Source organism: Lolium rigidum, chromosome 4, assembly GCF_022539505.1.
Source record: "Lolium rigidum isolate FL_2022 chromosome 4, APGP_CSIRO_Lrig_0.1, whole genome shotgun sequence".
Taxonomy (NCBI): domain Eukaryota; kingdom Viridiplantae; phylum Streptophyta; class Magnoliopsida; order Poales; family Poaceae; genus Lolium; species Lolium rigidum.
In genome coordinates, this window is record NC_061511.1 from 182286694 (window position 1) to 182297324 (window position 10631).

The window sequence follows — 10631 nt, forward strand, 5'->3', positions numbered from 1 at the left end:
AATTATGCACATATAGAAGTCATCGGGGTCGGGTGATGCTATATGCCGACCTGGTCGGCGCCGAAACACGTCCCCGCACACCCCCTGTCCATGTGGGCTTGGGCCCATTAACGCGGATTCGTTTCCTCCCTCGTAGCGTTACATAAGTTCTCTCAAAAAAACGTAAGTTCTGTTTCGCTACTGAATTTTTGAATCTGAACAATTGAATTTGAACAATTTTCGAAATTTGAACAATTTTTCGGATCAGAACAATTTCGAAATTTGAACAATTTTCGAATCTGAACAAATTTTGAAATTTGACCAATTTTCGAATGTGAACAATTTTTGAAATTTTAACAAATTTCGAATCTATATTTTCGAATTTCAGAATTTGTAATCTAAATTTTTTGAACAATTTTCGAATCTGAACAATTTTCAAAATTTGAACAATTTTTGAATCTGAACAATTTTCGAAATTTGAACAATTATCGAATCTAAAAAAATTCGAAATTTGAACAATTTTCTAATCTGAACAATATTCGAATTTTTTTTGAATCTAAACAATTTTCGAAATTTGAAAATTTTCCGAAAATAGAAATATTTTTTAAAAGAATAAAAACGGGTCAAAAAACGAAAACTGGGCAGAAATCCAAACAGAAAAAGGAAAAACCAACTGATGGAAAAGCCAACACAGTAATGGCCTGGCCCAATTAGGGGTGTGCGGTGTCCGATCGGCACCGATCAGTGCGGTGTATAGGATTCGCCATCGGGGTCGACCTGGGTCAGGGCCGTAAGTGTAACCACATAGAGCCCAACCCAAATTACGGCCCATCATTGTGTGTACATAGTAGTATGTACTGACAATCTATGTAAACTAGTCAAGGTTTAAATACCTCAAAAAAAACTAGTCAAGGTTTAAAATAGGGTGATAAATGAAATAATGCTAGCCTCTTTCAAACGTTATGGATGCTATATCATACTAATAGTGTGGTATATTTTAAATTGCATTTTCAAAATAATACTAAATCTTTACTACTTATAAAGACACGAAATGCCGTTAAAAAATTGAATTCAGACCGTCTATTCACTTGCATCACATAGGAGTACATCTCATCCCCTCGCACCCGACGCGCACAAATCCATCTGGCCATCCCTTTGCATCGCACGGGCCCTGCACCGCCGCCGCCATCCACATCAGTTCTGCTCTGCTCCGCGATCCCGCCAGCCACCGCCGCCATCCCGCGACGCAGAGCTCCGCTCTGCTCAAGATGTTGTCTCTGCTCGCGTCGGCAGCCACAATCCAGAAGCTCCGCTTCGCCTACTGCCTGCTGCCATACGACGCCGCCTCCCTACCCCCGTACAACGCCCTTGCGGCTTCAACCAGACCGATGCCTACTTCCTCTCATCGACATCCTCCCACGTCACAGCGCTCGCCCTCACTCAACCCGCCGCCATCATTTATGCGATGTCCCTGGACTGGCGCGCCCTCCCGTAGCTTCGTGGGAGTCCATGTCGTACTGGACGCGGCCAAGGTCAGCATACCCCATGCCCAGGACTTCAACTCCACCCGGATAATCAATCACTAAGCGTCATCTGAGACAGTTGTTTTGATTTCCCCAGATGTTTGACGAATTCCTCCAAGACAGATGCGTGTATTTTCGCTGTATATGGATTAGACATGGGAGATGGAAAAGTTGATGGGGTTTCGATGGGAGAAGCAGGAGATCCTGGACGCATGAGGCATCTCATGATGTGACATTCGTGAGTGCTCAGCGCCTTGTTCTATATTTCCGTGATGTATGACTGAGTTGCTCAGATGGCTTTTCGGCAACAAGAAGCAGGCCTTTCCGGATTGTCGGCGAAGCCTTGCAAGGTTGGTGTACTTTGTCGTCTTTGTTTCTAACCGGGGCGATGTATAAGTTTTGTTTCCATGGGTAATAGTAATTAATTTGTTATGGGGTTATTTCTGAAACCAGGTCATGTCTTACTAAACTTAATATCATTTCTAGATTTAAGTATTGTGGAATCTCCTTTCGATTTGTAGGTCAGGACTCTTCATTGTTCTGGTTCGTTTGTAGTGTGCATATGAGATTTGTGCTTTGGTTATTTCTATGTTATAATCTTTTTTTAAGAGAGTTGACGTGTTGCAATCATTCATGACCTTAACTGCTGTATATTTGCCCCCTCACAACCTTCTTCCATTTTTATATTAGTGGACATGTGCAAAGTAACTTGCCATCAGTGAGTGTCTTCAATGGAAGCTAAACTTATTGTTAGTCATGCTTGTAATATTACAGGGCGGCCATACTGTTGACAAGGTTGAAAGGTCCTTGTTCTTGTTGAGACAGAAAATCCACAGTGCTCTAGATCAGGTAATGAAAATCTAGCAGTTATCTTTTATCTCTAAATAGGAGTCCCCCACTACCCCATTTTGCTGGATTCTCCTGCAGCCACGTCGCCTTTTATTCTGCCTGCCGATCCATCCTAGACTTTCTCTGGCACGGATGAACTGGGTTACACATGTCTGCCCATCCGATCCGTCCCAGACTTCCTATTGCATGTGGGCCGTGGAAGGTTTGAACTTGAACCTAGGCACATATACGAGCACATATAGCCCATGATCAACCTGGACACATAAACGAGCACATATAGCCCGTGATGAAGCTAGCCCACGTTCAATGTCAAGTCGACTCGCACACCCTTCATCTCCCCGCTGATTACGACCATTAACGCCGCCACTATCTCCTTCGCTGTCGCGACGCACCATCTCCCGGCGAATAAATTGCCTGAAACGGACACAAGAATCTCAGCGTTCATCGACATCGACATCCATTACCCTATAAATAGGAAACAAATTGCTCGCCTATACATTACCCTTGGTCTGGCAACTATTTATGGCCTGAGTCGCCACTGCCTTGGCGTTTAAAAACCTGCATGTGCAGTCATCAGGCGTGTCGGCCTGCTCGCCTATTCATCTTCGTCATCGGCCTCCTGGAAGGTAGCTGGGCGTTTTCCTAAATTTTCAGCCTTCCGTATTTTTCTTATCCCCGAGCTTATCTATTTCAGTTCGTCAGATTGCGCTCTGGCTTCAAAGATATTCGACTTTTGCGGCAACATGATTTCCAACGTGGGAGGGGCCACGTGGTATTTTTGATAGCAGGGATACAACATCACCGAAATTGCAAGCAGACTTTTGCGGCAGCATGGCCATTACTCATTAGTACGTACTTGGTTTATGTAAAGTTAGTGTTCCATTGCTTCATCGATCTTGCTTGCAACCCAATTGTGAGAGGTATGAACTTGACGAGCTATCTTCTCAGATGCAGCCCCTTTATGCGAGACAAGCGGATGACCCCTTGAAGTTGCGGCAAGGAGGCGCTGGTGGCAAGACGATGAACGTTTACAAATTACAATCAGCGCGGGGGCTACACCAGGCAAGGAAAAAAACAATGTTCGTGTAAAGGTTGGAACACCAAGTTCGTATGCCCTCTTGAACGAAGGTATTAGAATGGGAATAATTAGTACTGTAATAATTTACAAAGAAAGTTTGGTTCCTGGTTGGTTATTTCTTTTTGTTTGATTGGCAAAGCAGGAAATCGTCCTTTTGATTTTTTCGTGCCCAGTTAGATGCGAGGCCGGGAAGGATACTTCAGAGCGCATATTCTATATTAGCAAATCTGACAACTATTTAAGCATCACCATACATTACTATTGTGTTATTTTCTTTTTTATCCAAGGTTGTACGTGAACATGGAAGTGTATTTCGGCCTCTCCACACCAGTTGGAACTATCTGAGTTATGAAACCAATTTCACATATTTGCATTTGCAAATATACAAAGCAATGGGAATTTCGACCCCCAACTAAACCTTTTTTTTTATTTGACGCAGCAAAAGTATCACCATTTGGAGAGGTCAATTCTGGACGGGAAGGAGAGAGCATTAGTATCCCCCTTGAGGTGCATCTGAATTTCAGGAGACAACTGAGATACCATGGGTTATGTTATTTAAAATGTTTTCACAAGACACTTATGATCAGGTTTAGTTCTTTTTTTAATGCTCAACTAGAATTTTAAGATGGTTAACATGAGCACTTCAGATTCATTTTATATGTAATCTTTACTACAATTAGCTCTATTTGAGTTAACGTCCACTAATATGGGAGCACATTCTTCAATACATTCCTAGCATGTTTCTGATTATTTTGGTGCCTGATTTGAGCTCAAATTTGATTTCATGGAAAATTGCATGTCCCGCAGCAACGCTCGGGGTATCATCTAGTTCATCTAATTACATAGTACATCTTTTGGGTGAAGAAAATTACATTGTGCATCTGTGTTTTGTTATTCTTATGGTAAAATCCAACTTGTCACTATACAGATGAAGCGTGTGGGCATTGATATCTTAGGTGCGCAATTTGTAGACGACGAGAGTGTCACTATACGATAGTTTTTACCAGGTTAAGGCAACTGCCAAATTGTTTTTTATGTACAATATATTTGATTCATCTTACATTCTCTTAACAGTGCTAAACTGAAGTCATAACTTTCCGTGTGAGTGTCTGCAGTTGGAGTACAAATTAGTGGTCTTCAACAAAGGATTATAGCCACATTGGTCTTCCACACAAAATTTAAATGCCTTCTGGTCCTTATTTTGAATTTTAGATAATTTAAAAGTTCATCTCAGTGCATGTTGTTCATGCAGTATATATGTTTGTTTAGAAGCCCACGGTGACTACCAGGTATGAAAATATTTTAAGGGTACTAGGTAGATTTATACAACATCCAAAATGTTAGCATCGAGATTTTTGATTCAGTTTCATCGTCAGTTTCTTTCTTTTAGAGTGCGTATTTCTTTCGGATATAAAATACGAAATGTCTCGCTTCTAGTTTTATTTATAAAGCGGGGCCAAAACTGATTGTAGGGGGGACAAAGCATAGCGAGAATGAGGAGACTTGTTTGACTTGAAAATGTATCAAGCAAGTCTAAATCTGCTGGCGATGACTTTTCTTTTGTTTCTGCGAGAGGACGTGGAGAACAGCTAGGAAGGCAGGCGTATGAAGCAACATCACGGACATATCGTTCATCCATGCAAACTCCACCACTCTTCATCAGCCTATATAATAAACTAGCCATGAAACCAGTAGAGCACAAAACCAGTACACCAGCTACAAGCCGAGATGCGGAACCCCAAACCCTTTTTCATGGTCATCTCGATCTGCTTCTTTGCGTTGTGGAAATGCACGAGCGCAGCCAGCGGCGGCAAGCCCCTCGTCACGGCCATCACTAAAGACGCGAACACCTTGCTGTACACGGCGCCCCTCAAGGACGGCCGCCCGCTCGTGGTCGACCTCTCCGGCCCGGCCATCACGCTGGCATGCAGCTCCAAGACCGGGACGGTCACGAGGCTCTCCGCAAGCGCCACCGACGGCGCCAACCCTCTGTTCCCGGTGTCCTTCTCGGCGACCGCCTCCTGCGCGTCCAAGGCGCCGGCCGGTGCCGTCGGCGTCGCGGGGCTCGCGCCCTCGAGCCAGTCGTCGCTCCCCGCGCAGGTGGCGCGCACGCAGAAGGTCGCCAAGAAGGTGGCGCTGTGCCTCCCGAGCGACGGCAAGACGACGAGCGGCAACAGCGTGGGCGTGGCCATCTTCGGCGGAGGACCCTTGTTCTTCGTCCCGTCGGACCGCGGCGACTTCACGACGATGCTGGCCGGCACGGCTCCGCTTCGCGGGTTCAACGGATCCCCCGGGTACTTCCTCTCCGCCACCGGCATCACCGTGGACCGGAAGAAAGTGCCACTGTCCGGCCCGCTCGTCGTCGGGCTGAGCTCGACCATCCCCTACACGGCTCTCCGCGCCGACGTGTACCAGGCGTTCGTCAAGGCGTTCGACCAGGCCGCGGCCAGTCCCAATTTCTCCCCGTTCGTTTCGAGGGTCACCGCGGTGGCGCCATTCGAGCGGTGCTACAACTCGACGAAGCTGTCGGTGGGGCTGTCGCGGCTGGGGTACCCCGTGCCGCAGATAGAGCTTCTCCTGGAGGGCGGGCAGAGCTTCTCGGTGCTCGGCGCCAACTCCATGGTGCAGGTGAACGCCAACGCGGCGTGCCTCGGGTTCGTGCGGATGAAGGCGGCGGGCGGCCAGCAGGCGCCGGCGGCGGTCATCGGCGGGTTTCAGCTGGAGAACCACCTGCTGGTGCTGGACGAGGAGAAGAAGCAGTTTGGATTCACCACGTACCTGGGTGCGATAGGGCTTTCGTGCAGCAGCTTCAACTTCACTCGTGCCGCTTAGCAAAGTGGTGAATCGATCGATGATGATGTAATCTGATAATAAGAACTCCTATCATTGTGAACTATGAGAGTTTGAATCAATAATAAACTGAGAGTAAATTGATTCCAGATTAGATCTTGCCAACTGAATTAGATTGTGCCAGATCTTGACGGTTTGACGGTTCTATTATTAGTTGGATCTCACTACGGTAGGGGCCTGTCTGAAACACCACGACATCAGTGTTGACAAAACCAACTAGCCGAGATGTGGATCTGTGTACCCTTTTTTTAGGGCGCATCTTGGAGTTATCTGACAAATTGGTAAAACAAATGCAGCCAAAAGGAACTTGAGTTCGAAGAAAATGAGCACATGTTTTGGCAGCTGTGGTCTGTGGAAGGTTCCCCGCCATTGCCAAATTTCAATATCCTCAGCTATCCCACAAGAGGTGTACTTGACTGTTTGGGTACGTGGTGACCGAGTAATGAATTTCCCATGTGCGGTGTATAGCACTATTTTTTTTTTAGATCAAAGGCCAAAGGCCCGACGTTAAATTAATAACGCCCTCAACGGCGACAAGGTACAAAGAGCTGAACCCAGCTTACAACACACACCCACACACCCACACGAATTGCCAACATGGCTACATCCGGGAACTCGGACGACGATCACGACCCTTACGAAGCCTACGAAGACTCGGAGAAGACACCGGACAGCAACAGTGTCGGGCCGGAGCTCACCCTAGAGAGAGCTAACGAACACGCACGCCGTCAACAGAGCTCCCCGCCGCGGGCAGCGCCACCAGTGGCCGACCTCCACTGTGCATCGACCACCGCCGATCGAACCCCAACACGCAGCACCATGGAAACTCGACGAGGAGGCAGGGCAGGACGCAAGCTTTGCCGAAGGTCGCCAAGCGAAGAGCCAACGCCATCCGAAGAAACATGGTAAGCTCCAAGACGATGTCTTCAAGAAGAACACGACGCGAGATCGTCGTCACCGCCCGATCCGCAGATCTAAGGTTTTCACCCGAAGCCCCTTGCTCGTCGAATACCTCGCCTCGGCCACACCACCAACGGAGAGCCGCACCGTTGTGAACTCCAAGGCGGTGTCTTCAAGAAGATCACGACACAAGAGCGCCGCCACCGCCCGATCCGAGGATCTTGGGCTTTCACCGGAGCACGAAGAAGGACAAGGAGAAGCCTCACCAACGCCTTCAAGAAGGGAGCGGCGTCCGCGGACGTCGCCGTCGTGGCCCGAGCGGGCAAGGGTTTCCCCACGGCAAACACTCCCCGCCTTCTTCACGGGAAATCGACCGAACGATCGACCCGCTGCCACCGCATGCTGCTCGCCGGCCTCCACGTCGCCCCCGCGACCATGGATTCCGGCCAGCTCCCGAGCCCGCGGCACGCCCGCCAACCAAGATGGCTCCCACCGACCGGGGCCGCCGCCCCGCGCGCCCAAACTCCGCTCGCCGCGGACCCGAGGAAGACGGGAAACCACCACAAAGAGCACGGACCTGCGGACACGCGACGGCCGGAACCAGCACCACCACGAGAGAGGGCGCGGAGGGATCGACGCCCCACGGCCCCGCGGGCCGTAGAACCGCCGGATCTGGATGCGGGGCTTACGGGAGATCACGGCCTGGCCCGGGGCCCCTGCCCGGCCGAGCACGCGGCGGCCAGCCGTCCGCTGCCCCTGCCCGTCCCTGATCCCCGCCGCCCTCCTCAAGAACGGCGCCGCTGCCGACGATTAGCCGCCGAATCCCCGCCCCAAGCGCCGCCTCCCGTCACCCGCTGCCGGGGAGCGAGCGGAGCTCGCGCCGCTCGCCGCTGCGGACGCTCCGGAGGGAGCCGCCACCGCGAGGAGCACGCCCGATACCGTGGAGTCTCCGCGCCGCCGCCCGACGGCCGCGCCCCGACGCCCTCCGCCCGGCGCCGCGCCCCACCAGCCGCCACGGCCCGCGCCGCCGCCACCGCGTGAGGGAGAGGAGGTGCCCCGCCGCCGCCGGCGCCGCCCGAGCTTCGCTCGGGTTGCGCCCCTTGGCGGCGGCGAAGCGGGAGACGAACCTGGGGAGGGGGTGGCGGCGCGGCGGTTTTAGGGTTTCGCCCGCGCGCCCACGGGAGCGCGAGGACGAAACGGTTCTCTTCCCTCTTGTCCCAAGTTACGGAGAAGAGGCGTCGGTGTATAGCACTATAGCATGACCATTGAGTTAGCAAGGATATCCCAGATGGTACACTAATAGATTTTGATAATCGGCGGTGTGTGCTCTCCATCAACATCTGTAGGTGAAACAGCAATTAAATGCCGGAAGATGCACTCATGCACGAGTCAGTTTTATTAACAGGAAATTCCAAAGAAGAGTGATAAACAGCCTGCCGTGTGCCGTCGGCAGCCAGCAAGATCACTATCTCCTCGTCGGTGGTATGATTTTTTCCCGATCTGGTCAATGGTGGTGTGCCCTCGTCAACACTCGACAGGCGAAACGCGACTACGCCATGCTGCACTTAATTCTTAGCCAGTGTATATGACAATTATGCATCAACCACTTCTATTTTTTCAGGGTATTACTGTTCATATGAGCAGTGGTATGGCCCCTATTGTCATTGTGTGCACCATTGTTCCCCGCTGTCATTGTTTCTTTAAACAAGAGAAGGGCTCCGAAAGACCTAGATGCTACACTATTTTTTTTCGGTAGGAATACAAATTACAGAGAGAACCCTATATAAAGTGGAAATGACAACATAGTCCTCTGAAAAAAAAGGACCCTAGAACTTAGGGAAAAGCACAAATAGGTCCTTCTTCACATGTGTCGATCTTGAGCGTCCCAGAACAGCTACCCATGCCACAATCGATGAGGAACTTGCTTGGTGATTCGGGGTTCGTAACAGAGGCATGCAAGTGGGGGCGACAACATATGAGAAGTTCAAATTTTTATCTTTCCCGGTGAAAATTTCAAGGTTTGGCCTTAATTAGTTGTTCCTGGCAATGAGCTTGTTGAACGCATTTTGTTGGGAGCAGAGACTTTCTTCAGGGTGAAAATCTAAGATCTACGATCGGGTGACGACGACGCTTCTGTAGTGTTTCCTTCTTGTAGACGTCGTTTTTGGAGAATTTGGACTTTCAGGTGTTGTCTTCAGGAGTGGAACACTATAGCGGTACTTTTTTTTAGCTTCTTCTACTTTTTTTTGGTTGTGTGAATCTATACTGTCATTAGGGTATTGGTTGTTCCAGAGGCTGGGTGTAATTGGTACCTTTGTGATATTAATATATTTTGTCGTGAATGTAACCATGGTATATGCTAAAAGCCTACAAGGTGCAACACTTCATCGGTGTGAGGCAAGGGAAGCGTAGCCATCCGTGGAACAAGATTGGGCAAGCACACATGGTTACCCAGGTTCAGCCCCTCCGGAGAGTAAAAGGCCTACGTCCTGCTACATTTGTATTGATTGGAGTGTTACAATGGGGGAGCACATGGATTCGACGTATGGCGACTGCAAGCTAGGTTTTAGCGAACAGAGGTTCTGATCGTTCTAAAGTTCCACGCCGGGGGTTTATATGAGCACCCTCGGTTAGGGTTTATATGATCATGCGCCTAGGTCAGTTACAAGTGGGTAGGCCTAAGGGCCCTAACCTACTCTCCAAGCCACCTTCTTGGGATTCATTCGCAAGAGACCCCATAGATCAATTGTAGGCGACTGACTTCCTCCTAGGCTCTGCTTGATCCGGCGAGTGAGCTGGGTTATAAGCTCCCTACGGCGTATCCCCATTAGTAGTCCCCGAGTGCATAAGGGAGTCGTTGTAGGCTTTAGGGAGGACGCTTGAGAGGCCAAAGTGTAGCTGAAGGTGAATCGGTGGTGAACTACTGGAACGGATAAAACAGTAGGTAAAAGCACCCATTGGCCTCTCGCCTGGTGGATTCTTCGAATCGTCAGCTTCAGTCGACTCGTGGTGTGGCAACTGGCATGACTAAAACTATTCCGATGTTGACCGATGCGTGGACCGCTGATACGTTGCAAACGTATGTATAATTTTTCATGCTCCATGCTTGTTTTACACCAATTGCTATATGTTTTGTTTACACTTTGTGGCATTTTTATGCATTTTCTGGAACTAACATATTGACAAGATGCCACAGTGCCAGTTCAATGTTTTCTGCTGTTTTTGTACTTCAGAAAAGTTGTACAGTAAGTATTCTCGGAATTGGACGAAACAAAAGTCAAAGTTCCTATTTTTCTCGGAGCGAAGATGGAGTCCAGAGAAGAGACGGAGGAGGGCCACAGGGTGTCCAGACCATGCCTAGGCGCGACCTGGCCCTGGCCCGTGCCTAGGGGTGGTCTGGGGCCACCAGGCCTCCACCGACCTCGCCCTTCCGCCTATATAAAGCTCCCGAC

At 49.5% G+C, this 10631-nt stretch overlaps 1 protein-coding gene across 1 annotated transcript; it reads left to right on the plus strand.

The window, feature by feature from the left end:
- Positions 1 to 5146: 5146 nt before the first annotated feature.
- LOC124646561 (chitinase CLP-like) lies at positions 5147 to 6368 on the plus strand. The gene has a single exon (XM_047186665.1). The coding sequence runs from the start codon at positions 5158 to 5160 to the stop codon at positions 6259 to 6261; it is 1104 nt and encodes a 367-aa protein (XP_047042621.1). The 5' UTR covers positions 5147 to 5157; the 3' UTR covers positions 6262 to 6368.
- Positions 6369 to 10631: the final 4263 nt, after the last annotated feature.